This window comes from Trichoderma gamsii (genome assembly GCF_001481775.2).
Source record: "Trichoderma gamsii strain T6085 chromosome Unknown Scaffold_85.2, whole genome shotgun sequence".
NCBI classification, from domain to species: Eukaryota; Fungi; Ascomycota; class Sordariomycetes; order Hypocreales; family Hypocreaceae; genus Trichoderma; species Trichoderma gamsii.
The window spans coordinates 30,360-56,578 of NW_020171422.1; the positions used below are offsets into that span (position 1 = coordinate 30,360).

Sequence of the window (26,219 nt, forward strand, 5' to 3'; positions counted from 1 at the left end):
GGCCAACTTCAACTTACTCGACGTACAGCATCTATTGAATAAATACGGTCCACAACCGGCTTGCGTGCTCGCTGCGCAACCCACCAAAAAGTCTCCAGTGAAGTATTTAGCATGTCACGACAACACCAGGGGGCCAGGCCTGGTGGAGCTCGCAATAGTCGAGCTGGGGCTAGAAGAGGAGTGATCGCCGACTCATTTAGCGAGAGCATCGCTGAAATGTTATTCAGAAAAGGCCTTGGCAAACGGGGTTGTCGCGAGAGGGAGGAGAAACCATCTGTAAGTATCTGCTTCTCCTCTTCCAGAAGGCAAAATGACGAAAGGGAGCAAGAATAGCGATAGGATCGGCTCTATAGGTGTTGGTAGAGTTCGGGCTCATGATATTGGGCCGTACCAATGGGAGAAGGATTGATGCATTGGAGGGACAAGATTAGCCGGGTTCAGGGCACCATTAGCCCCGATAGCTTAATTTTAATTGCCTGCCTGCACATGCTCCGTGGCCACTGAGGCTGTCTCGTCTCAAGCAGCATCAGAGCGTCAGCATCGACGTATCGAGCCTGGCCATCAAAGCACTCGAGCCTCGAGCTATCGATGCATCCATCCAGCATCGTCGTGTTTCATTAGCATCGCTCGGCTAGGCAATGGCGGGTAGCCTTATCGCGCTTGAGCCCAGGCCACTGAAGAGAGCCGGTGCCACGCTGAGGGCCCCCCCCCGCGCAATCACTAGCAGCGTAATCGTGCCAGGGGTTACAGAGCTTGTGGGCGCTGACGGCGTCTTGGCAGCGGGTTTACTTGATCGCGACGCAGCGAATCAGTGGCCAATGTGGCCAATCTTGCCGCAAGCGTCTGCCCAGCTCATTTGGCCGCCTCCGGGCAGCGCTGCGAAATTAGACTTCTGGCTCTTCAATCTCTTTCGCTCTGCTTCTGGGCTGCGCGGCTGCTCGTTCTCCTCACGGCTCTCCAGACGATGATGCGGCATCTGTAGCGACTTCCAAGCATCGAATCTCACCAAGCCTGCCTGCCCTTGATTGCCCGCGACGGCTCCTCGACGTCTCCCTGTGCTGTGCTCGCCACAGTCCTTGATTTGCCTGTCCGTACACCAGTCCGACGTCCCTCGGGACCAAGCCGAGTCGCTCGTTATCAGAAGCCTTAAGAAGCCTTAAAAAGCAGAATTTCCTTGGCGCGCCCGGATGCGCTGAGCGCTCAATTTCTCTTGGATAGACCTGCCCCTCCGTCATCACTTACGTCTCATATACGCATACGCGGGAACACCAAACCCCAGCAACACGCGGCCGACGCTATTTCATTTCTTAGCGAACAACTTCCGACGCCCCGTTTTTGTTTTAAGGACTGTTCAAGCATTGCATAGCTGGAGCATCGTTTGCTGCGACAACCTCCACGCCTCTGGCAGACCCGCGACGTCTCGAATCGCCACGCAACATCGCCATGGTCAAGCTGCTGACGCCCGGATTTCCCATGCGGCGGCCCTCCGGCCTCGTGCGGTACGGTGTCTTAGCGGCCATCTTTCTGCTGGCCTTGTACACCTTCAGCCCCAGCTCGCCAGATATTTCCCGTCTGCCGCCCTCATTTGAGCAGACCACGCCAAACCGCCCGCTGTCGAATCCTGCGCCAAACTACAATGGCCCTGCGCCGGTGGGAGGCGCAAAGACACCTCTCTTCACGGCGCCGGCATCACCATCGCAAGATGCCACGAATCCGAATTCCCCTGGCCGGAAGCCCATCCAAGATGCCTTCCCCATCGGCGCTCCTCCTACCAGCGGCGGCCACCCCATCGACAAGCTGGTCTATGACGCCCAGATGACCTTTGCTGAGCTTCTTTCGAAAGAATCCAGAACCGTCGGAGAGGCTGCCAAGGCCTATCGCAAGCGCCGTGGCCGCCACCCGCCGCCCGGCTTCGAGAAGTGGTACGAGTTTGCTCGCTCCAAGAACGCAATCATCGTTGAGGATTTCTTTGATCGAATTTACCAAGACCTCCAGCCCTTTTGGGGCCTCGATCCTGCCGTTATCCGCAAGGAGTCGTGGGACTATGAAATGACAATCAACATCCGAGACGGCAATGCCACTGCTCGAAGCGATTTCTTCTGGACCAAGATTTGGCTCAAAATGATCAAGACAATCGACCACTTGTTGCCTGACATGGACATCGCGCTGAATGCCATGGATGAGCCCCGCCTGGTTGTTCCCTGGGAGGACATGGCCGGCTATATGAAGAACGCTTCCAAGACAATCAAGATTCCCAAGTCCAAAGACGTCATTCGCGAATTCCAGCAGCTGCCTCGCCCCGGCACAGGTGACCCCGACGTCAAAACGCGCAGCAAGAACTGGGAAAAAACACGTAAGTAAAACTCGTCATGTCGCGATCTTCTCAACTCAATAGCGAATGATTTTTTTCCTTTGCTTTGTTTTTGGTTTCTTTTTTCTATATTATTCTTGCAGGAAGTTACTGACAAGGCTTTTTTAAACTAGAACCTTACTGGGCTATTGCTCGACGTGGCTGTGCCCCCGATAGTGCTTCCCAGGTGGAGGGCCTCGTAAAAACTGCCGATAAGACGCCTTCGATCAATTTGACATACGCCGAACCCCACATGTACAAGGGTTTCGTCTCCAACTTTACACTGTCTACGGAGATTTGCCATCAGCCAGATCTGCAGGCCTTGGAGGGCATCTTTATCGAGCCGCTTTCTACATCAGCCTCCAAGGTCTTGTTCCCCATGTTTGGTGGCTCCAAGTTGGGAGTCAACAACGAAATCCTGCTCCCGGCTCCCATGTACTGGAATGAGGAAGAGCGCTTCACTGGCGGCGATAACCATGGTGTCGAATGGGCGGAGAAACAAAACAAGGCCATCTGGCGGGGCGTCGCAACAGGAGGCAAGAATACGCCACACAATTGGCGAGGTTTCCAGCGCCATCGATTTGTCGCCATGAACAACGGCACGACAGTTGCACGTGTCGAGAAGGGAGAGAAGGCAGATAATTTTGCGTTGCCAGGCGAGGATTATAACTTGCAAGCGCAAAAGGACCGCAAGCTGGGCGCATGGATCAACACATGGTCCAACGTCAGCTTCACGGATCTTAGCTGCTCACCACCGCAGAACGGTAAATGCAACTACACTGGCCACTACTTTAAGCCAACCAAGGGAATCAAATTGGCCGAACAGTTCAACTCAAAGTACATCCCGGATATTGACGGAAATTCTTTCTCTGGCCGCTATCTTGGTTTCTTGCGATCTACTTCTCTGCCCATCAAGGCTACCATCTGGCACGAGTGGCACGACAGCCGCTTGGTTGCGTGGAAGCACTTTGTTCCCATGGACAGCCGTTTCCTCGATTACTATGGCATCATGGAGTACTTCCTCGGCTACGAGGGGCGCAATGGCCACGACCGAGTGGCAGAAAAAATTGCTACCGAGGGCAAGGAGTGGGCCGATCTAGTACTCCGGAAAGAGGACATGCAGGTTTATGTGCTGAGGCTGCTGTTTGAGTATGCTCGCCTGCTTGACGACAAGAGAGAAAGTTTGGGATGGGTTGATGACATCCTTCAAGATCCTTCACTGGAGAAGACATGGAAATGGTGGTGGTAATGATTTTTTTCTTTCTTTCTCTTCTCTCCCCGCCACCTGTTCCTCTTCCTCTCTTCCCCTTCTTTTTCTTCTCTCCATATTCTTCTTGTACCCCCCCATTTTTTTTCTCTCGCGATAATCGAGTGTGATGATGCATGAGTTGGAACAGTTCAGGATTGGATAGGCCTGCGGCGTTTGGCGTGGAAGTCGTTTTTACGCTTCTCCATATCGGCAAATAAATCATAGTGAAAGGTCTGCTTGTAACGAAAAACTGGCAGACGACAGGCGATTTGAAAAATTGATACCTGGTAAAAAGAGTGGCAAGTCTTGTGGAAATCATATGTTGCCGTACCAATCCAGCATTTACATTTTACTGGCATGGCTTTTTTCATGGTTTTTGGTTTTGGTTTTTGTTTACCGTTTTCCTTTATACTTCTATTCGCTTCTTACTTCTTACTTTTGATAATACCATTTTTGTCTCTTCAAATAGTTTGAGACTTTCATGATACGGAGATTGCACTAAATGAAGTAACCGTTGATGTTCTTTGGCGCACTTTGAACGTAGCATTGAAATCTACCAGATCCAATCCAGGCCCTTTTATCCCAACCCGAATAGCGTTGAACCCTTACCGCCTGTTGCAACGCCTTTTGCGGGGGCTCCCCTGACAGGCGGTGCACGCGGCATTTCACCCCCTAATTCGCTCTAGAATTCCACTGGTTCCCGCGCCGTTAGCGCGTGCAGACGCTGGAGCTGCAGGCGCCGGGAGAGCGGCTCCAGCAGCGACGCACCACGCACCTGGCCAGCGCCACCAAGCTCATGCCCTGCGACGGCCCTTTGCTGATCAGGCTCTGGACGAGGCTCGAGCACAGCAAGCTGAAGAAACACATTCGCCTTGCCAACAGTCACTCCAACGCCTATTGCTATTCTCTGCAGCTACTTTTTAGTCGAAACCACTTGTTTGTAGCTGGCGATACAGCTCTCTACGATCCTTGCGAAGCTCCCCCAATCCTCGCGAAGCTCCCAGGCCTAGGTGGAGCCCCCCTGCAACCCGACAAAACCCCCAAGATGCAACATGGCCGGCGTGGATGAGAACACCGCCCACGAGCCCGAGTCGCTCTCCTCGTCCACTGCTAGGCGCGCCCAGGCCGACAACAGCAGATCGAGAAGCCCAGCACAACGAACAGAGCCGCTGCCCTCGCCGGGCTCAACTACGATGAGCGCGCGCTCTTCGCTACAGCGATCTGAATCGAACGGCAATGCGCCGGCGCCTCCTAAGCATGCCACAGCAGCTCCTAATAGCAGACTCTCCGCAGCATCGGCGCAGCTTTCGACCTCATCTCGACCGGGCGTTGGCGGGGCATCGCCCGCGCTGTCCCAGAGAGATAGCTACCTCGAAACGACAGCTCTGGATCAGACGCTGAATGTAGACGACACCATCTCAGAGGACGCAGTTCGAGAGCATTTCAAGGAAAACGAGTCCAGCTTTCTGCCGTCTCTGTCGCCGATTCCCACGGGCTCTACCAACCCTGAGGGGGGCCTTGACGATACTTTTGTTTTTGATTCGCCCTCGAAGCCGCCTTCTCGGCCTTCCAAGAGCCCCATGTTGCCTGGAGCCCAATCCAAGCCGCCGTCCCGGTCGAAGCCCGAGGAACGATACGAGCCACGGTACGAGCCGAGATACGAACCAGGGCAGGATTACACAGAAGAATTCGACTTTCATCCTGAGTCTGAAGAAGATCTGACGAGAGCCAGCAACACCACATCGAATCTAGAAGGCTTCGACTCCTCGCCCGCGGCAGCTGCTGCTGCCAGGACCATCTCGCGCGCTGCGACTTCGAATCACAGCAATCAAGATACGCCTAGGGTTGGGACACAGGAAGAACGCAGTAAAGATAATCGAGATGACTCGCAGTCTCAGCCCCTTTCAGAGCGCGCTGATGCTGGTGGCAATGCTGGACTTGCCCTGCGCAACAGGCGTCCCAAATATGTGCGCACCAACCGCTTCAGCAGCCAGCGATCTTCAACCTCATCCTTCGCCACCAACCCCGAGCTGCAAGAGGAGACTACTGATGTTACAGGAACTGTAGGGCTGGGGCTGGACTTTGCGGTGCTTTCCGGTGGAGCGGTGCCGAATATGGGTATGCCTCGGGCACCATCTAACCTGCTCTTGCGATCAATAAGTATGGGCAGCATGGCTTCGGGCATGGGTACTGACGAGTTTGGAGATAACACACGCCAACTGGAACCGCTGGTTGAGGTGAACACTCCTCCACGTGGTAGAGACAGCTACAAGATGGTGACACCGAAAACCAAAGATAGCATCAGCACAGCCCCTACAGATACAGTCATAGCCCAGCATGTCAAGAATGTCCATGTCCCTGATTCAGTTGCGAAAGAGTTCAAATTCGAAAATGGCCTATCAACGCCACGATTGTCCGTATCCGCGGCCACTGCTACCAACAGCTCAAAGACTCCGGGCAAGGGTGGGAACAAGAACTGGACACTAAAGGAACAAAGTAGCACGATTGAGCGGCTGTCCAAAGAAAACTTTGACCTGAAGCTCAAGGTCATGTTTCTAAGTAAACGACTAGATACTTTGTCTGAAGAAGGGCTCAAAGAAATGATTTCTGAAAACGTTGAATTAAGGACAAATCTCGCCATTACGACGCGTGATAACAAGATTTTACGGAAAAGAGTCAAAGAGCTGGAGAAGAAAGAGAAAGAAGATGAGGAAAGACCGAGCACGGCGCGCAGTGCTGCATCTTCAACGGACCAGACCGCCAGGATGTACAATGAAGAAGCTCAGGAGCGAGAAGATGAGCTCATGTTCTTGCGAGAGCGCGTCGAAACTTATGCCACTGAAATCGAGAGACTCCGAGGCGAGGGTATGGATAGAGAGTCAGAGAAGAAGCTTCTTGTCAAGACGCTCGGTGAGCGTTCTGGAGACGCCTATGGTCGGCAAGAGGAGGCTGATGTTTGGAAAGACTTATTGGAGCAAGAGACCGCGCGCAGAGAGCAGTCCGACGAGGACAATAGAAAGCTGCGAGACGAGGTTTTCCGACTCAAGAAGGAGATGTCTGGCGCTGGCTCAGGGCTGATGCATCACACAACCAACATCTACAACATCAACAAGAAGCCACGGGATCGGAATGCCTCACCAGGCAGACCCATGTCCAGTGTATCTGGCGAGGCAGATGGCTCGCATGCCAACTTTAGTGCGGCCAGCACTTTGGTGGAAGAACTACGTCGTGAGAGTGAAACGCTGCGCCATGAGAACGCCGAGCTTCGCCGGGAAGTGGGAGCTCAGACTTCAATGTTGACGTCTAGAAACCGCGAAAAGGAGCGCCTATATCAGGAGATTGAAGATCTCAAGATGGCTCAGCGTCGTGGCGGTCCAGCTCCCTCTACCATCGACAGTCTCTTGGAGCGGTCAGCTTCACGTGCTGGCGGTCACGAAAGACCGAGCTCAAGAAGTAGCCATAGGACTAGGCAGCTGTCAGCAGAAGACGAAGCGGAACGCGAAGAACTGGAAAACAAAATGGCTGAGCTGCGAGATAAGCTCAACGAGGTGAAGTTGCAGAATCAGGATTTGCAGCGAGAGCTGGAGAGCTGCATGGCTGATTTCGAGCTGGCCATTGGTCAGAAGCGTGAGGCCGAGGAGGCTCTTATGAGCATGCAGGAAGAGCTCGATAACGCCACAAACGATCTCATTGCTTTACAGTCGGAGCGTGACGAAGCATTAAGGGAGCATGGTGAAATGGAAGCCAATTTTGAGGACCTTCGCAACGAAGCTCAGATGGAGATTGACACTCTAGAGGCAGAGGTTCAGCGGATGCAGGCCGATTTGAACGACCGATCTGAAAACTTTGAAAGTCTGCAAAAGGAGATGCGACAGATGAGCGAGGCGCTGCTCGGCCTGGAAGACGAACAAGAACACAAGCTTCGACACATCCAACAGCTTGAGGACGACCAGGCTAATCACATACATCGCATTCAGCACTTGGAGAAGGAGCAAGAGTCTTCCAACAAGGAGCTAGAGGACTTGGAGCAGAAGCTTCTCGAGGCTAATGAGAAGAACCAGCGCCTTTCTGTCCAGCAGGAGTCATCACAAGGCGAAATCTCGTTCCTCCGGGAAGAGCAGGAGGCCGACAAGATCCGCATTGGTGATTTAGAGGCGGCAATGTCTAATGTGGAGCGAAGCTTGGAGGATGAAAAGGAACGGGTCAAGGAGCTGGAGAATCGCATGCAAGAGGAACGTGTGCAATGGGAGGACGTTACCACTAAGAAGGAGGCAGATGTCCAACAAATATTTGCCAACCTTCAGCGTGAGAATGCCGGTGCCAAGGACGAAGTCAGGCGGCTGCGTAAGAGCTTGTCGTCTCGCGAAGTCGAGGCAACAGAGTGGAAGGAGAGGTTGTTGGAACTGGAGAACAACCTGAGGGAAGCATTGGGTGACCTGAATGGCACCCGTTCTTCGCTGCTAAAGGTACGACATGCCCAATTCTCTAACACCTCAAATTATTCTTGTTCTAACCTAGTCCTTCTTTGCAGTCTATTGCTCGGATGCAGCGTGAGCTTGAAAACACTGTTCGTGAGCTTGACACATCTAAGGCAGCGTTGGTTGAGAAAGATCGTATCATCAAGCAGCGTGATTCGCTTATGGAGTCACACGCCTTGGAAACACGAAAGATCACCGAGCTGCTTGAAAAGGAGCGCGTTGCTCACCGCAACACCAAATCCCAATATGAGTCGTTCCAAAAGACACATCAACATCTCACCCGAACGGCTAGCACACAAGACGTTCGTATCAACGAGCTGGAAGCTACGAGAGGCCAGGATCGCCGGAAGCTTGCCATGCTAGAACAAACAGCCCGCGAGCAGCTACTAGAGAGGAACGAGCTACTGCTTCTCTTGTGGCACAAACTGAGCAACCTGTGTGGTCGGGAGTGGGCGAATAACAACACTCTTGTGGACCGTCAGGTAGTTCCTACTCTCGAAGTCATTGCCAGTCGTCTGCCAGGATTTTCCAAGAACCTCCTTGCTGCTGTCAAGACGATCGAGGGCATGTTTGCGGCCCTGCAAACAAAGATCAAAGCAGTAGAAAAAGATCTTTATCGGGAATACCAGGCCCTGGAGAACAACTTGGATGTGCGGATCAAGAAGCTTGATAGGCTAGAGACTATGGTTCGCAACTCGGTTGCCACCGGCTCGCTAAGTACTCACGAAGCAGCGAATCGGATGGTGCGCCTTGAAGAGGCATATCGTCAGCTTAAAGTCGAGAATGCCACGCTGAGAACTGCTAATGATGTTCGTGCTCGCGCGGCCCATCAAACGCCCGGGTCTGAGGTCGGCGCTGGGGATCGTTCCCACAGCTCTGCTTCAAAGGGGAGGGCATCGTCGTCGACGCGTGCGCCGTCCTCTTCTGGAATTCCGGTATCGTCTTCTAGAACTGGACTGGGTCTCTTGGATGCCTCGGGCTCGGACGGATCAGCAGCCACCAACGATAACCGCTGGCTGCTGAGACTCCGGGATATGGAGTATAAACTGAAGATGGAGAGAGAAGGGCGCAACCAGGACAGACAGGCCGCGCGGCAACGGCTCGGTGGCCTGGAAAATGAAAACAGGGATCTCAGAGAGAAAGTGAGGCGCTCTAACCAAGACACTGAATAAAGCCCCCACCCCTTTGTGCGAAGGAGAAGGATGTTGATGGAGCAAAATCGACGATTCAAAAAATTAAGAGCCTCAGGCTTGCATTATGAGCCAATTTTTTTTTTCTATTCCTTCTATTTTCTTTCTAATGACAGCGTATCTTTGTTTGTAAATTACGAATACTGTTATGCCTGGAGAGAATTGGTGCATGAAACATGTTGTTGCTGTTAAGAATACATGGGGGACTCAAAAAGGGCACAGGAGCTAGCGGCTTGAAATTCTCACTTTTTGGGCGGCTGGACTATGCTTTTTACTCTTTTTCTTATCTTTGTTGCCGCTCCCCCCTTTTCATATCCTCATTCTGCCCTTTCCATTTCTATTCTTGGGTACCCTTGGAGTTTTCCTTAGTGCTTACCAGGAATGGACAAAAGAAAGACGTAAAAGGTAGAGCAGATAATGAAGTCATGCATACACATCATCGCGAAGCTGCGTCTGATAACCTTTTTAATAGATAATTTATGTTTTCTGTGTGTATTCTTCCCGTATCGCTTGCTAAAAGTATGACTACTAGTGGTATCATATCATCAATATGCGCCCTCCTGCAATCCCAGAGGTGTTTTTACCTCGACTTCAACTTCAGTCTCGCCAATGCCTCTTGCTCTGGCCTCTTCCAGGATAGCCTCCGTGGCACTGGCGCCAACCCGCGTCACTCCCAGCGATAGCACATAAAGCAGCTCGTCCAACGTCCTCACGCCCCCCGCGGCCTTGATCTGCACTTTGGGGCCAGCATGTTTCCTCATCAGCTTGAGATGGTGCGGCGTGGCACCCTGGTAGCTGTAAAAGCCATTGGGCTGCTTGACGAAGCCATAGCCCGTGCTGGTCTTGATGAAGGCCACGCCCTGGTCGGTGCATATCTGGCAGAGCTTGACAATGTGCTCGTCCTGCAAAAAGTCATTCTCGAAGATGACTTTTAAGATGGCGCCCTTTGCGGTGACGAGGCGGTTGACGGCCTCGATCTCGTGCTCGACGTAGTTCCACTCGCCGCTGAGGGCCTTGCCGATGTTGATGACCATGTCGATCTCGGAGGCCCCCGCGGTGATTGCCTCGGCGGCCTCGGTGATCTTGAGCGAGGCCGAGGACGAGCCGTGCGGGAAGCCGACGACGGAGCAGATGCGGACAGGGGAGCCGGCGAGGAGGGAGCGGGCGAGTGGCACGGCGTAGGGCTTGATGCAGGCGGAGGCGACGGAGGAGTTGCGGCAGAGGAGGAGGCCGGCGCGGAGGGCGGCGTCGGAGAGGGTTGGGTGGAGGAGGGAGTGGTCGATGGATTGGGCGAGATGGGGGAGGGAGACTTTGATTGTGGAGGTCATGTTGGGGTTAGAGATGGATTTGGAGATGTTTGATAGGAGGTTGTTTAAGAAGGAGGGGTGTAATATGGAACTACTACTACTATGGCGAGATGTGAGTGAGTAAGTGAGACTTGCGATGAGATCGAGACGAGATGAGATATCTCTAAACTTTAGGCTATAATGCCCGTCATGTAAAAGTGGCGTGGCCGACGAGGGGTGTGGGAAGCTGTCTCTTTTTTTGGGGTAAGGTTGTTGATTGCTTATTAGTACAACCTGGGTGTTAGATTAGCCTCACCTGTTTGCGGGTGAGCGTTTCTTGTCTCGTTCATGGTTGGAGTTTTGTGGGGAGCGGATTTGCCTAAAATAGAAGTGCCGGCGAAATTATGGCATCGGGGTAATTACTATCTTAATTTGCCGTCTCTTTCTCCCCCTACTGGGGATAACCGCGTTTGGCAATGTGGCCGTATCTGTGTTCTCGGGTATAAAAGTATAAAGAGAAGAATCAATGCCCAGCTGAGAGGACAATGAGGCTGAAGCTGGGCCGAGGCTTTAAAAAACATGTGGTATATATATCCTCTTTCTCGCTCTCTCTCTCTTTGCACACTGATAAGATATTCCTTGTTCATGGATAAGTTGGATGAAACTTGTCAAGGATGTTTGACTGGGGAACAAGGAAGAGCTAATTAATAGGATGAATTACGCGGTCTGGGGAGACAATTCAAATCGACTGATATCCCCGAAGCAGATAAGGGAAAGGACACAATGCCAATGTCTCAGCTGGATTTGCCATAGATGAGGCTTGTGAGCCGAGGCTATAAGACATTTGTCCTCCAAGGTAGCACGCCCTCTGGATTCATATTACGTTTTACATAGGCGGCATAGGGCAGTCGAACCATTCTAAAGCATCTTATCATACAGACCGAATGGAACATCACGACTTTTTAGCCTATATGCTATTCCAACGTACTTTGTCCCATGTGACCCAGCTATAGGTAGCCGTCCCTATCAGATGTAAGGAAGAAGAAGAAAAAAACATGAAGCCGGCAGTTCCATAAGGTAGTTAGTTCTTACACTAAATCACGCCATGAATAAGTTGGTAGCTCGTCATTTATGACGGGCCTCCAACATTATTCTTTTCTTCCTTTGGGGGATTCCCCATTCCTTCTTCCTTCCTTCCTTCCTTCCTTCTCTCCGAGTAAGATTTTGATTTTCTACTTCGGCTTTCGGACGTGCGAGTCACTCATGTGATCAATCAGAGTACATAATTGACAGCCGTGCCGGTCAGAAGGATGGGGCTTGTTACACGGCTGAGGGATTCCCCAATAAAGGGGAGGGGGGGCCACTCGCTATCAGTTCCAAGATGGGCATTCCGGCATATCACGGGGAGAGCTAGAGATGAAGATTTTGAACTTGTAACGTTTCAATGATGATAGGCCGTGCTAAAGAAGAGATGATAATATTCTCTTTATAGGATTTGGGATTACATTAGATTCGTTACTCTAGTAGTATATGGTTGTAGTGCGAAGGACTTTCTTGTATACTTCTCCTCGACCTCGCAAAATAATACATGCTAGATTTTGTACAGCCTTTGATTCGCACGCAATATCCCAAAGCTAGCACTAATGTTATCTGTCTCAGCACTACTCCAAAACAAACACACTTTTGGCATTCCACCGCATCCAAACCATTTCAATCAGGCCATTAATGACAAAAGATAAAAAAAAAAGGGCCCCCCTCTAAACTGTTTGAACTATCTTACTTTTGTGGAGGGAGATAAACTTTCCGCCAGCGGGGCGCGGACCTCCCCAAAGCAGTAATACCGGCCCATCGTCTCTGTCATTCATAAAAGAGATAAGTTGGCTCCTCTGAGTCGGATGGAAATTTTCTGAATTAATCATCTAATTCATTGTGTGTGGAATCTTCATTTTGTTGCTGATAATATTTTCTTACACGAGCATCCAAGGAAGATCGTGACCTTTTCCTTATTTATACTGTGCCCCTCTATCTCTCTTACACGCATATGAGAATGCTGCGCTCAAGCTTCACAAAAGTCTCACCCGTCTTTCCCCGTTTGCATCGCTGCCTGGCGACGGTGCAGACGTCAAAACCGGCAACGAAGAGGACGGGGGATATTTCAGACTCGTTTGTGTCGCTGTCTGGCGCGGAGCAGGCGCCGCTGCCGGATCGCTTCAGACAGCTGAAGCTGGACCTTGTCAGGGATCGGGAGAAGGATATCGTTGCCAGCTGGAAAAGATTATTGCGGACGCTGCGGGAAGAAAACGAAATCATTGCCAGGAAGGGGACGGGGATTATTCCTCAGGTAGAGTTTGCTGACCTGGAGAATGGGTTGGATAGTAAAGCCAGAGAGGAGATTAAGAAGAGAGGCGTTGTCGTCGTGCATGGTGTAATTCCTGAACAGGAAGCGCGAGGATATAAGGAGCGCGTTGAGGAGTACGTGCACAAAAATCCTTCTACAAGAGGTAAGTCCTGGTTTAGAAATCCCATCTTGGGAGAGCATCTTGTGTTAATGTCGAACATAGCCTTCCCGCCTCACGACCCTCAAGTATACGAGCTGTACTGGTCCGAACCGCAGATCAGAGCTCGCTCACATCCTTCCATATTAAAGGTGCAAAAGTATCTTTTATCAGACTTCTGGCATTCCGCATCACCAAACACTCCAATCTCGCTCGACATTCCGCTTTCCTATGCCGACAGGCTTCGCATCCGACAACCCGGCGATGCTGCCTTTGCACTCGGCCCCCATATCGACGGCGGAAGCGTCGAGCGTTGGATGGAAGACGGATACGGACGTGGACATGTCTATGATAAAGTATTCGAAGGCAAATGGGAGAGCTACGACCCCTGGGAGGCTTCTGGAAGAGTCGATGCTGTCAATGACCTTCACAACGGCCTAGGAGCATGCAGTGCGTTCAGGGCCTGGCAGGGCTGGGTCTCCATGAGCCAAGTAGGACCGGAAGAGGGCACGCTTTTGACATATCCCTTGATGCTATCAACGGCATACACTCTTCTGAGGCCGTTCTTCAGGCCCATTGACGATACCAAGATTGGCGATCAATTCTTGGATGAGAGGAACTGGGCATTCACTGGCGAGGATGATATGACCAGTGACTTACATGGGGCTTTCCCCGGACACGGACAAGAGCTCAATGATGAACTTCATCCTCACTTGGAGCTCTCCAGGACTATGACGCATGTGCCTGATATCAAGCCTGGAGCTTTTGTGGCGTGGCACTGTGATAGTAAGTCGCCTCCTACACCCTGCCATCTACCTTCTATCTTATACAGTATACTGACTGCTTATGTACAGCTATTCATGCTGTGGATAAAGTTCACAAGGGCCATTCCGACTCAAGTGTCCTCTACATTCCCGTCTGTCCAGTAACCGAGCTCAATGCCCAGTACCTAGTAAGACAGCGCCAGGCCTTCCTAGCAGGCACGCCGGGACCTGATTTCCCCGGCGGCGAGGGCGAATCCAAACACATCGACCGCCCAACAGAGGAGATGCTGCGGCGGTGGACGAGTGTCGAGGGCAGGCAAGCAATGGGGTTGGACAAGCTGACTGCGAATCCTTCAGCTTTGCCGGGCGCCAGAGAGGTGGTGGAAAAATTTAATGCGACTTTGGGGCTTGTGTAAGCTTGGAGTCGCAGTGTGTTATATGTCTTGCTTCGAATTGTGTATCAAGGTCAAGATTGTACTACCATTGTCAGAGGCCTTTGTACTATAGTCGTGTCTCATGCTCAGCTGCATGTTGGATCAGTAGCATCTAGTTTAATGTTTGTTTGTTTGTTTGTGTGGTCAACGTACGGATTGCTAATCAGTGGTGCAAAAGTCAGCAATCCTTTGGATTGTTAATCGTCCCATCCTGTCGTATTGCGAAAGCGAATCCTATCTGACTAAGACACTGTCTTCGCAGATGCGCTTTGCTAAGCCCAAAGTCCTCTGGCTCTTTGACTTGATCAGTAAGCCAACCTTGGAACTGTTTCAGGAGGCTCGTTGCATGAGGCCATTTGTCAACCAAAGAGATAGTATACAGTGCTGACGCCTGGCCGAGTGCCGAGCCACAGACTAGGTACACGTATAGTCTTGCACTGTTACAGGGTTGCTTCGGAGAAAGATCCTGGTCGCAAAGACCTTGTCAACTCTTGATTGGCCGCTCTCTGCAGCCAAAGCCGCTTGAATCTGCTCCGTAGATCGTCGAGTCTGAGGCTCCCTTCGGGTCGTCGGGCATGCTTGCACCGCGATTTTCGATTATTTCCATGAACCCACCTGATGATGGATGCTATTTCCCCTCAATGCTCTGCATGCAGCGTCGCATCTGATAGGACGATGCCACCGCGTATAGATCCACGTCCTACTCTGCGAATGCTACATTGTCTGTTGCAGTCTGTGCTCCACGGGACCGGCCTCTCGCTTGGCTTGACCGCATTCAAAGAGCGGAACTCGGTTCGAGATGATTCTAATTAGTAAGCCGCCTGGTACTACTAATATTTCCGTCTCTAATACGCACTTCTTTCTCGATTTGGCAAGAGGGGCTCAGTTCAGTTTGCCAGCAAGCGGAATGGAGCTTGGACTGGAGTCTGTTTAGCGTCGTGAAGCTCCAAAGTGCAACTCAGCTCGTGGCCCATTTGCATTAGCAGTATGTGGATCTGGACCACGACCAGGCCACCTGCGTACTATTCAGGAGGCGAGGTTGGAGCAGGAAGGTATCTGCGCAGGCACGATTCATGATATAAATGTCGGGGGGGTTTCCCACTCCTCGTACATGTTTGATAATCCCAAGCCACCAACCGCCCTCCATCTCGCCATCATTGAAACTCGTCCAAGTCCAAACTCTCTCGCATCAACCCGCCCACCATGAGCTACTCCCTCTACGACGCCACCATCCCCGTGGCCAAAAGTTGCCTCAAGTCTCTCTTCAACGTCCTCAAGAAGGGCGAGGCCGCAGCCAACGGCGCCAGCCTCCTGAGCGCCAAGATCCACGAGGACATGCTGCCCCTGACCTTCCAGGTCTTCATGGTCACCGACACCTCGACCAAGATTGCCTCGCGCCTGCAGGGCATCGAGCCCCATGCCTGGGAGGGAAAGATCGAGACCTACGCCGACTGCTTCAGCCGCATCGCCAAGGCTGAGGAGATTCTGGCCGCCGCCGACAAGGACCTCATCAACCAGCGCCAGAACGAGACGGTGCCCCTTGGCCTAGGCAGCAGGGGAACCGTTAACATTCCCGGCGTCGCGTACGCCAATGGCCACTTCATGCCTACCATCTTCTTCCACCTGACCACTGCGTATGACATTCTGCGCAAGGAGGGCATTCCCCTGGGCAAGACTGACTTCATTGAGCCATTCAACGGTTCATTCGCTTGAGTGAAGAATGAGATTCGGGCATTGTGGTTATAAAGCAGTTATAAAAATGGGACAGGCCATTCCTGGTTACGACAGTGATTGTTGGTTTGAATGGATTATATGATGACTGTGGGATAGCCATAGTATCATGGAACAAGCACTCGGCACATAAGTAGTTTTTTTTTTTTTTGTTTTGACAAAGAGCGCCGCTCAATCAATACCTGACATGCTTTCTTTTTCCTAGGAAACAAGAGATTCAAAGATACCTAGATAAAATTTTCTATTACGCATGAATTGATGTTGCATCGCACTCCAACAGAGCCTCTCATTCTCCCAATTCACTATGAGCCATCTGCAATTGCAGGGTATCCGGTAGCATCGCGCATGTGAAAGTGTGTGCATGTACCCCCGCCACTAACTGCTCCCAAAAAGGTACACTACTGCCCATAACCAGTTACTTTCGCCATCATTATTAATCGCGACCTCCTCTCAATCTCTCCTCCGCCACCCAATGCTGCGGCTCCTCCCATAGCAACGGCAGCTACCATGTCGCCTTACTGGTATGCTCTGCGCCTCATCCAGGCCTTTGAGGATAGAATCGTCGAATCGGTAAGCGCACAACTACTCCTCCGCTGAAACTGGCTGATGGATTCACGCTGACTGGCTCTAGATTCTCCGCGTGCCAGGCTTCCACCGGGCCGTCGGCCGCATCCATCGCGCGATCAACGAGAAACAGTACGGCCGGAATCCACACGAGCCGCTGGCACCGGGAGAAGCTACAGGTGAAGATTCTTTGACCCTATAAGGAGCGGCGTATAACGTCAAGTGCTGGGGCTGACGAGACTGTCCGTTATAGCGGATCCCAACCCGGGTAATCGACCAGACGGATTTCTTCAACATTTTCTCGGCGAACTGAGGAACCAGGCGCGCGGGAGACCAACTGATATATCTAACAAGCTTCCCAAAAATTGAAGGAACATATTCCTGGAATCGAAGCAGAATGCTCTACGTCACTCCGATCGCAATAGGATCGAAAAAAATATACGGCAGGCCGGCCAACGATATAAATCCATAAAAGCTGCCCTGCGGATTCACCGGGGCGAATAACCAAAGAACCAAAGACGAGCATCACATCTTGAGTGCTCTGCACCGATGACTCAGAGCTCCAAAGGGCAAATCCTGACCCTCTTTACGACGTTCGTGAACGGCCATACCATACTTCGCGCTGGCCTGTTCACATACGCAACTACCTACCTCACATGATATGGAAAGGAAGGCCTGAAAAAAAGGTCGTAGGATGTGTTGGCATTTAACCTCACATGCTGCATATGCGAGGCGTATAGCTACTTGTTCCTGATATGACACGGTCGATAAGTCTGAAAGACACATGGCGTCGATATGAATGTATTCACTTGATACCCTGAGCGCAAAACATGTACCAATTTCTAAATTTATTCTCTACTCTGGCTGATTGGCATCCACTCTGTTTTTCTTCGTGGTAGTGGTTTTCCGAATGTTGTAAACGGGCTGTGTTCTGATACGACATGCCGTGATTATGGGTATTTTGATTCATTGATTGTAGCTTGCTTAGAACATGGTAGCTTTTGTGGCTAGTTTTGTTTTGCACTGTATAGTCCTCAATAGCGAAGCCGCTTTCAATAACAACGCATCCGATATGGTGTAGTGGCTAACATCGCTCGCTCTCATTAATCGAGTGCCGAGCAGCCCTGGGTTCGATTCCCAGTATCGGAGAATATTTCTTTTTGATGCTATTCTCTATTCTTCCCGAAAGGCAATTTTTTTTCCTCTCTCCTCTATTCTTCTTTTTTTCATCTTGAAAAGCAGATAGCGATGGCTACATGGAATATTATACATGTCCAATTTATTTATTACGCCTATGACGCCTAATTTGTTTGACGGATTGGTATTAACTGATATCCTGAGAACGCCTTCCCATTGGAGCAAATATCCTCGCTTGTTTGCACATCAATGCACATTAGTATACTACACAATTACGTATAGATGAGCTCCTCCCATCTACTCTATCACAAGCAATGCTTAATATTGAGCAAACTGACCCCAGTCTGCCCAGTTAAAGGGGAGGCCAATGTCCAGATTTGCTTCTAGAGCATCCTCCACAGCATCCAGGTTGAAGTTGGGATCAATGTGCCCAAAAACATCCTGGCCAGAGATGGAATTGATCATGGAAAAGTCAATGACGTTATCAAAGCCCGCAGCAGAATTGATAGTTGTAGTGTCGCCTGATGATACCGCTGTTCCCAAATCTTGTGCAGCAGTTGATCCCTCTTGCTCATCAACCGTTAACTTGGCTGGGACGTCGGCCGGCTGAGGGCTGAGCTCTTTGGCTAAAGTATTGGCCGCGCGCTCCATCTCTCTCAAGACGCGCTCTCCAAGTCCGGAAACAACGCGGGCACTCCAGAAGTGGTCTCCGTAGACTCGAAGGAGATCGCAGTTTCGCCTGAAAGCATTCATTGCTCGTGCGCGAAACATGGGTAACCGGCTGTGTCTCATCTTTCGATATTCGACGCTCAGAGCAAGAGATACTGCGTAGGGAATAAAAGGAAGCGAGCTAAGGCAGTCTCTTGGTACTGCGCATGCGATACGCTCGGCTGCTAGAGACCGCCGAGCATTGGCGGATGGCGGTGGTAATGTTGAGGCTGCGATTATTGTCCCTGGCCGTGGCAGCCGGCACGATAAGATGATGACCGCATGGTAGAACGTTTCGACGGTAGCTATTAGTTAATTAGACATGAAATGGCATCACTACACTCGACATGAGGGGAGCTTACCAATGAGAGATGCCGGAACTTTTAAAGCATCTGCATCTACAATCATTGCTTCAAGAACGGGAAGGTCGATATACGCCACTTTATCAAACCCCGAAACTTGGGCACTGGGGCCTGGGCGGTATAGTTCCACCACTTTATCCAGCCATTGTGCCACGGATAGTAAGAGCCGAAAGGCAGGCGGGCGTTTCTTGATGCAAGCATCGAGGTCCGCTCCAATGTCTCGCTCGTGGATCAAACATGGCCGCCCATACATGGCAGCATTGATTCTGTCCAGTGCCCACACTGCGCAAAAGAGATTTTCCAAGTCGCCATAATTCGGTCCGTCGTAGCGAAGAAGATGCAGGCCGAGCGTCTGGATGTGGTGTATCGCCCTGCCACCAAGCTGGGCAGGCAAATCGGATTCCTCGGCGCAGGTGGGCTGAGTGTAGAGGGAGAGCATGGTGAGTGCCTGTATGTGTACTACTCGATCTGGAATAATGCTGGTTTCCAACATGGCACGGACCGAAGAGGAGAGTATGGTGGAGAATTCTGCAGGACGCAGCAGACCAGGGCCTTTGTTTTTCAGCCGCAGATGCGACACCATCTCTGGATCAGAGCCGGCTGCCAAACACGCGAGCTGTCGTAGGGCGATGTGGGCAGGGTTATCCGTAGGTCCGCTAAGAGCGGCTTCTGGGATGACGGGGAAAACGGGGTGGACTTTTTGTAAAAAGGTCGCTTTTAGCCTGGCATAATCTTGTTCAGGGGGCATACAAGTCAGGCAGTGCTCCCGAACAAAAGGAAGCATAAAGCTGTCCATGAGCGGCGGAGGGCGAGAGGTGATGAATTGAGACTGCTGTCCGGTCGTGGCGGCTGGAAACCAGATACCAACGTCTCCCTTCTGTGACGAGGCCCGAGTCACGTTGGGAACCGCAGCTTCCATGAACATGCCTTCCGGGTTCAAGTCTCCCACGAAGCGCGAAGACTGAGGTCTGTTGGCAGCATCCGGTGCAAGCTGGGGAGTAGCAGGCGCATTTGCAGGCACTTCTACATGGCTGAAGCCCGTCGGAAGAGAACGCCGTGCGATGGGAGACACGTCAGAGCTCAGACTGACCCTGGATACTGATGGCACGCCATCTTCGCCGGCAAGCGATCTCGCACGAACCGAGGGCGTGAGAGACGATATGGAGGCCCTAGATCTGGTCAACGTCTGCGTCCAGCGCCCAGCGTCCAGCGTCCAGCGTGCTGAGATGCTTTGGTGCTACTGTGAGGAGTGACAAGGACTCACGAGGACTGCGAAGGTGACGCCTCTGGCAGACCTTTGTGGTCATCCAGCGAGAAATCGTCCGCGGCGGCGTCTTCCGCGTGATTGCATTTTCGCTGCCAACCGCACGAGGCCGTTAGCAACAGATGTTGTGAAACTCGACGAATTCGAGTCAAAGACCTGGGATTACCTTTTTCCGTCTACACGATTCACAGGCTTGCTGGACCTGTCGTCGCTTGACAGGCAAACCGCCACGAGCGGGATCTGACGCGACGAACTTAACTTTGCGTGCCGGCGCAGACATGGCTTCTACATTGCTTGCATGCGTCATTCGGCACCTGCCACCGCCGTCATTTTCCTGTTCTCCTATGATAGGATGAGCTTGGTGTTGCGCTGCTGTAATTAGCTGTTAGTGTTAAGAGTTGATATTGATGTGATAATGCAGACATGAGGCTGAAGAAGTATGCGAGTCACGAATTCGTGTATTATGGGCCTGGCCCCGAGACTTTAGGCGTTATCGGTGGTAATGCAGGCGCCTTAAATGGTCCTTGACAGCGCGGTTAGTCAGGCGGCTCTTACGGCTGCTCGGTGAGCTGAAGCGGAATTGGCTCAGGCTCTGCCTCACTGAACGTTACAGCGCCCTTTGCGATGGGGCATTTCAAGGCAGATAGGTATCGATTTTGTATTAGTCATCACATCGGGCAGTCTTTATTAATTCATATTCCAGTCCTTTGCCATTTTGTCCCACAGCACCAGATCTCAATGGCTTTTATCATCCGCTAATTTCAGTAGATGGTTGATGTTAAAAGCACTCATGACTCTTGAAAGCCATCAACGGCTCAAAAGAGTACTCGAAATTGGCTACTGTTGGCTCACTTCTAACAGGCATGGCCTTTCCCATCGGGCTGTTTCCTTTCGATCTGAGTGTTGACATATCCTATATCGATCTAGCTTACGTCATTTGGTGAAACAATTCCAAGTAGATGTCGTGAATGAAGCAAAGAAATAGATACCTATTTGTTAGGTGCACTAATGTTACATACACGTGTCAATTATTCCTAAGACTACAGGTAGGTGGTGTACACAGAAGCTCCAGTGACCGCCATCACTGTTACTTTTTATCCGGAATAGGCTTATATGTGAGCTCACAAACTCCCCTTTATCAGGATACTCAATAGTGACCGCCTTCATGCTTGTTGATTGCTCACTCCATCACTGCGACATATGTATATCAATCTCAATATCGGAATTGACGCTGGACGCTGATTGTGCCCTTGATCCCACTGACCATGATTTTCTCAGTTTCACTCGTATACAATCTCGCAGCTTCCTTGCCACTTATACATTCAAAAGTCGCCTACTTAACTTCAAACGTCGTAGCAGAATAGCACCGTCAAAATCTTTCAACATGATGCCCATATTCGACATTTCTTACATAATGCAGCAACCAAGTCAGCCGACGATGCGTGAAGTGCCTCTCTCAGCCACCGCGGAAGCTCCCTCGGCGAGATCCAGAGACGGGCAGCCAATCTCCGCGCGTGACCATTACTACCAGCTACAAGGAGATCCTCCTCGAAAACCGTGGTATTATAAAAAGAAGATGCTTCCATTTACAATACTCATGGCAGTAATTTCGGCCTTCATCAGCTGTATAATCGTGGTAATGAAATTGACTCGAAAATCGGCTTTGATGCTAAAGACACATCCAAAGGAAACGATAACTCAATCTGTAACGGCGATGGCTACGTCGCCTTTGACTCTACCAAGTATGTTGAATGCGACGAATAGGACTTCATCATTGACTACATCCGTGAGCGGACCATCATCGATAACCACAACAGCGACCAAGGCACCTCTCTCTTCAAGCCTGCCTTCTATTTTATCGTCATCGAACCTGGCTTCCGTTTTCGTTGACGGTGAAAATAGCCATGATAGCTTAGAGATCCTAGTCTGGCAAGACGAAACAGGATCTCTTTCTTACGTGAATGGGGAGTCCAATCTTCAAGGCCAGAAACGCATTCAAGATTCACTTAAAGATGCACCGAAAGCGAAGAAAGGAACTTCTTTGGCCGCTGTGGCAGACGATACCAGCACTGCGCATTTGTTCTATCTTGAAGAGAATAATACTATTTCTCATATCTTCATGCAGCCCAAAGGCAGCTGGACTCGTGGAGGCCTGTCCGCCGGTAGCAAAAAGGGCCCCGCGGCGCATGAGAAGTCGATGCTCTCAGCGGCGTTCCACCGAGGTGAACACGACACAAACGTTGTGGTATTGTCGTATCAGGATCCGGGAAGCAAGTTGCAGCTTGCAATATCAGAAGACCCCAAAAACGACAATAATTGGTATTCGGTGGACTTTGACTCTTTTACGGGGCGTCACGATGTTGGAGACTGGGGAGGCGTTGGCCATGCCATTGCGGCGATTGGCAAAATAAGAGGCACGATTCCGACGGCTCGTTTAGTGGATTATTGATGGCGATTGAAGAGAGCGAAGAAATAACACCTTGGGAATGTTCAGTAGATTTTCACGTGTCCATGAAGAAGAAAGTCGAATGTCATTTCTTGGACAAAACTTTCTTGGGTAAGTAACTCTGCGATTATGATGGGCGGGCGCGCCAATTACATGCTGGTAATGCTAACTGAGTTCTATGGTCTAGATTCTCATGGCAAAGGTGTTTACTTATCCTCGCATTTAAGCCAACTAGCGTGGGTTCGTACCGGCCATGGCAGAAGCCAAGATCCGGCACAAACACTTCCGTACGAGTTCGCTTTGCTGTATATGAGCTTCAGAGAAAAGATCGAGGAGAATCGCGTGGGTGTTGACATCCCGAGGATTGTAGGGCCTGGATTTGACGTGGACATGGACTTTGACAGCTTCGCGACGAATGATAACAAGACCGTGTATGCGAAATCCGGGAGCGACATTGTGGTGTTTAGGTTGGATACCGATGGATGGCAGTGGAAGGTTGATGGAATTGTCAACACGGCTATCTAAGACTGATTAATAGAAGCATTTAGTGGTTTCAGCTATATAGAAGTCGCGTTTGCTGCTTCTAAGTTTGGTAACCTCAATATTATCTCTTGTTAGTTCAGTTGGACTGATAGACTTGGCTGCATGCCGTGATAGCAATACAGTGTCATTTCTCGATTAACCCTGTCTCAGTCTCGTACCCGCTTCTTGATTAACATTGTACATCTACCTATACTCAATGCTGCGCTGTTTGTGTAGTTACCTTTCTCTGTGATGGATACGTGTAGCAAGTGTAACAGTCGGTTTAATCCACATGAGAGTGTCCTGATTCTGCCCCAAATGGACGAGAGAGCACACGGATTGTTTGCATCTCATGTGTTTCTTTCAACATCTCAATCAAAAATTAATGTTCATTATGAGATGTTATGCAATTGGAAAGACACCACGCAAATGAGACAAAACATAGAGCTGCGCCGGAGGCAGCGGGGCCGGCTGGCCGATCCATTCGGGCGCTAAACTCGAGCAGGCAACATGTAAACAAAAGGAGTGCCGGCTTGAGCATGGGTTGCTGCAAGGGCTACACGAATCAATGCGCGGACACGGTTGTGGCAGATGAGGGGTAGGTTTCTGACGCGGTTTCTTAGGTTAGGACAAGTATGCATTCATGTGGGTTGTTGCTGTTGGATGCTGTCTGGAAGTTGGTGGTGCCATAAATTGTATAGATGCGCCATGCCGTTTTGTTTGCCCGCCATTTGGTCGGGCTCACGCTTTCATCACGCGTCCAAGAGTGAATTAATGCCAATATCAGAAAGAGAGAAGCCAAAACTAGTGCAGATCTCATCATAATGGAGGATTCAGACCATTCTACTGCGCTACGCCGAGGCCGGCGATGCAGTCCGACCATGAATGTCAGATCGGAAGAGCATCAGGCTCCATCGACAGGTCCTAGGACCCCTAACCGAAGAAAGAGAGGCGCGCGGCACTCTGACCCCGGATCCATCGTACCTCCGAGCGGTCTTACACCAATGGTGCGGCACACTTCTCTCACGGCTTCGAATAAACGGTCAGCCGCCCCCGCAAGTGGTGCTGGATCAGCTCCTCGGCTAAGTGGCGAACCCGCGGCTGTCAATCTTCATCAGACAATTGAGGGACGAGTTGAGCGCCGGGTACGCCGGAAGGGCCTCCGCGATATGCTCAGTAAAATTAAGGAAGAGAAGCGGCGTAGCGAGCAGTTGGCCAAGGCGCAGATTACCAAGCTCAAGGCCGAGCTCAGAGCCCGTGATAGGGAAATCTATAGAATGCAGAATGCCACGATGGTGTTTGATACAGAGCGGATTTGGGACCTGGAACAACAGATCAAAGATCTCAAAGGTCAGCTTGCGACAAGAAGCATAGCAAGTGAGGAAGCTACACAGTATTTTAGCTGCGAATGGCCATCGACACCAAGCATTGCATCAACGAATGACCTCATGGACGTGGCTCGAGATGAGGACCATTTCGGTGATATGACAGCGCTGATCAACACTCTGCCTCGAGCGAGGCCTTCTATCTTGACTCCTCCTGCAACAAGTCCGGCAAGGCCTATATCGCCATTCTCTAAAGATATGTCACCAACGTCGGATGCCCCTCTGGAAGCGGACAGGAAACAGCTACAAGATGAGATTACATCTTTGGAGCTTGAAGTACAGAAGCTGACAGCAACTCTGAACTCGTACAATGCCTTGGGTGTGCGCATAAGCGACGCCCTATCAGATGGGACTTTGGAGAAAAGAGGGACCTCATCTTCCCTTGAACCAGTCGAGAATCAGGTTCAGCTACTCTTACAGACCATGTCTGAACGAGCTGCAGCAGTTGCACATCTTACCGCTATTATCAGCGAACTGGGTTTTCCAGGCATCGACGCCAGTGAAATGATTATGTCGCTTGCTTCTGGGTTTCGAGCCGCCCGCCTTGAACTGGAGGACCTCGCACCAGGAGAGATCAAAGTACCTCTTACTGCGCGAGGTGCCGACATATTGGATCTACTGCTAGATCGCCTACGCACTCAGTCAAAAAAGACAAGGGAAGATGAAGATTCGATTGATGAATATCACCAAATAGAACGTTCTTTACGCAAGCAGCTTGATTCGCGGACTTCTGTGATGGAAGAGCTCAATATCAAAATTGCCGACGCATATCGTACTTTGAATGAGAAAGAGGTTCGGATTAGGGAGCTTGAAATTGGCAACGACCGACTCAAAGGCGCCGTTGATGGTTACGTCCGCGATATAACAGAGCTCGAAGGACTGATACAGCGTATGGAGAAGGAGCATCGCGAGTCATTAAACACGCATGCTGCTCAGCAAAGTCAAGCGAGGAACTACTCAGCGCCAAAAAGGCTACGATTGCCGAGCTCGAGGCAAAGATTGAAGAAGCAGTCGCGCAAGCCGCAGAGCTCCTCAACGAGATGAGCTCCACCGAGACTAGTTTCACAGAACACGAGCATCATCAGGAGGCAGCGACGGCGTAGCTCTGGCTATTCGCGACGCGTGGCTATCAGAGCTGCGTGATGAGGTTGATAGAGTCACTGAGTCGCTGCGGGTTGCCCGCGAGACTATTCACGCGCTTTGTGCCGAAAGTCGCGGGGAGAGGCCAGATGGAGTAGAGGAGGAAAGCGAGGGATGCGATAGATTTGATGAAGGAAGAGCTGTAGCAGGTTTTGTACTTGAGTCAGAGGTTCCTGGAGGATTCTTAGGGGGCTTCGAGCGAACGTGCTGCCGATATCCAGGAAGGACATGATAATTCTCAGAACAACGGTACGCAGAGGTAAAATCCAGAGTCAAATGGGAACAAAGGGGTTGAAGGGAAGACATGACAGCGATTTGGAGCTCCTCAATGAAGATGAGGTAGGTATTTGAAGAGGACGACTGTCAATGAGAGAGCATACATCTGGCGTTTGGTAAAGGAAGGCAGCAACTTTCGTTATATATTTTTTGGGGAGACATTATACAGCATCCCAATTCTATTATCCAACCCTTTATTAGGCATTGGCTGCTACCAGTATTATTACTACTGCTACTATTATTACTTCTACTACTATTTATATATACTACTACTACTACTATTACTACTACTACTATTACTACTACTACTACTACTACTACTACTACTACTACTACTACTACTACTACTACTACTACTACTACTACTACTACTACTACTACTACTACTACTACTACTACTACTACTACTACTACTACTACTACTACTACTACTACTAC

General features: G+C 50.8%; 9 protein-coding genes across 9 annotated transcripts; 7 read left to right on the forward strand and 2 right to left on the reverse strand.

The window, feature by feature from the left end:
* Positions 1 to 1,443: 1,443 nt before the first annotated feature.
* On the forward strand, positions 1,444 to 3,599 carry TGAM01_v211041 (hypothetical protein; the record flags this gene model as incomplete). Its single annotated transcript, XM_018805091.1, has 2 exons — positions 1,444 to 2,353; positions 2,485 to 3,599. 2 exons carry the CDS (start codon positions 1,444 to 1,446, stop codon positions 3,597 to 3,599), a joined length of 2,025 nt encoding a protein of 674 aa, XP_018661815.1.
* Positions 3,600 to 4,651: 1,052 nt separating this feature from the next.
* TGAM01_v211042 (hypothetical protein) lies at positions 4,652 to 9,249 on the forward strand (the record flags this gene model as incomplete). Its single annotated transcript, XM_018805090.1, has 2 exons — positions 4,652 to 8,065; positions 8,131 to 9,249. 2 exons carry the CDS (start codon positions 4,652 to 4,654, stop codon positions 9,247 to 9,249), a joined length of 4,533 nt encoding a protein of 1,510 aa, XP_018661814.1.
* Positions 9,250 to 9,812: 563 nt separating this feature from the next.
* TGAM01_v211043 (deoxyribose-phosphate aldolase) lies at positions 9,813 to 10,595 on the reverse strand (the record flags this gene model as incomplete). The annotated part of the gene is made up of 1 exon (XM_018805089.1): positions 9,813 to 10,595. One exon carries the CDS (start codon positions 10,593 to 10,595, stop codon positions 9,813 to 9,815), a length of 783 nt encoding a protein of 260 aa, XP_018661813.1.
* A 2,005-nt stretch (positions 10,596 to 12,600) lies between these two features.
* Positions 12,601 to 14,228, forward strand: TGAM01_v211044 (hypothetical protein; the record flags this gene model as incomplete). Its single annotated transcript, XM_018805088.1, has 3 exons — positions 12,601 to 13,054; positions 13,115 to 13,834; positions 13,903 to 14,228. 3 exons carry the CDS (start codon positions 12,601 to 12,603, stop codon positions 14,226 to 14,228), a joined length of 1,500 nt encoding a protein of 499 aa, XP_018661812.1.
* Positions 14,229 to 16,484: 2,256 nt separating this feature from the next.
* TGAM01_v211045 (hypothetical protein) lies at positions 16,485 to 16,743 on the forward strand (the record flags this gene model as incomplete). The annotated part of the gene is made up of 2 exons (XM_018805087.2): positions 16,485 to 16,547; positions 16,609 to 16,743. The coding sequence occupies 2 exons, from the start codon at positions 16,485 to 16,487 to the stop codon at positions 16,741 to 16,743; spliced, it is 198 nt and encodes a 65-aa protein (XP_018661811.2).
* A 1,253-nt stretch (positions 16,744 to 17,996) lies between these two features.
* Positions 17,997 to 20,319, reverse strand: TGAM01_v211046 (hypothetical protein; the record flags this gene model as incomplete). Its single annotated transcript, XM_018805086.2, has 4 exons — positions 17,997 to 18,691; positions 18,749 to 19,917; positions 20,013 to 20,104; positions 20,179 to 20,319. 4 exons carry the CDS (start codon positions 20,317 to 20,319, stop codon positions 17,997 to 17,999), a joined length of 2,097 nt encoding a protein of 698 aa, XP_018661810.2.
* A 1,407-nt stretch (positions 20,320 to 21,726) lies between these two features.
* TGAM01_v211047 (hypothetical protein) lies at positions 21,727 to 22,461 on the forward strand (the record flags this gene model as incomplete). Its single annotated transcript, XM_024550961.1, has 1 exon — positions 21,727 to 22,461. The coding sequence occupies one exon, from the start codon at positions 21,727 to 21,729 to the stop codon at positions 22,459 to 22,461; it is 735 nt and encodes a 244-aa protein (XP_024404294.1).
* A 62-nt stretch (positions 22,462 to 22,523) lies between these two features.
* On the forward strand, positions 22,524 to 22,983 carry TGAM01_v211048 (hypothetical protein; the record flags this gene model as incomplete). The annotated part of the gene is made up of 2 exons (XM_024550962.1): positions 22,524 to 22,569; positions 22,646 to 22,983. 2 exons carry the CDS (start codon positions 22,524 to 22,526, stop codon positions 22,981 to 22,983), a joined length of 384 nt encoding a protein of 127 aa, XP_024404295.1.
* An 821-nt stretch (positions 22,984 to 23,804) lies between these two features.
* Positions 23,805 to 25,468, forward strand: TGAM01_v211049 (hypothetical protein; the record flags this gene model as incomplete). The annotated part of the gene is made up of 2 exons (XM_018805084.1): positions 23,805 to 25,254; positions 25,302 to 25,468. 2 exons carry the CDS (start codon positions 23,805 to 23,807, stop codon positions 25,466 to 25,468), a joined length of 1,617 nt encoding a protein of 538 aa, XP_018661808.1.
* Between the last annotated feature and the right edge of the window lie 751 nt (positions 25,469 to 26,219).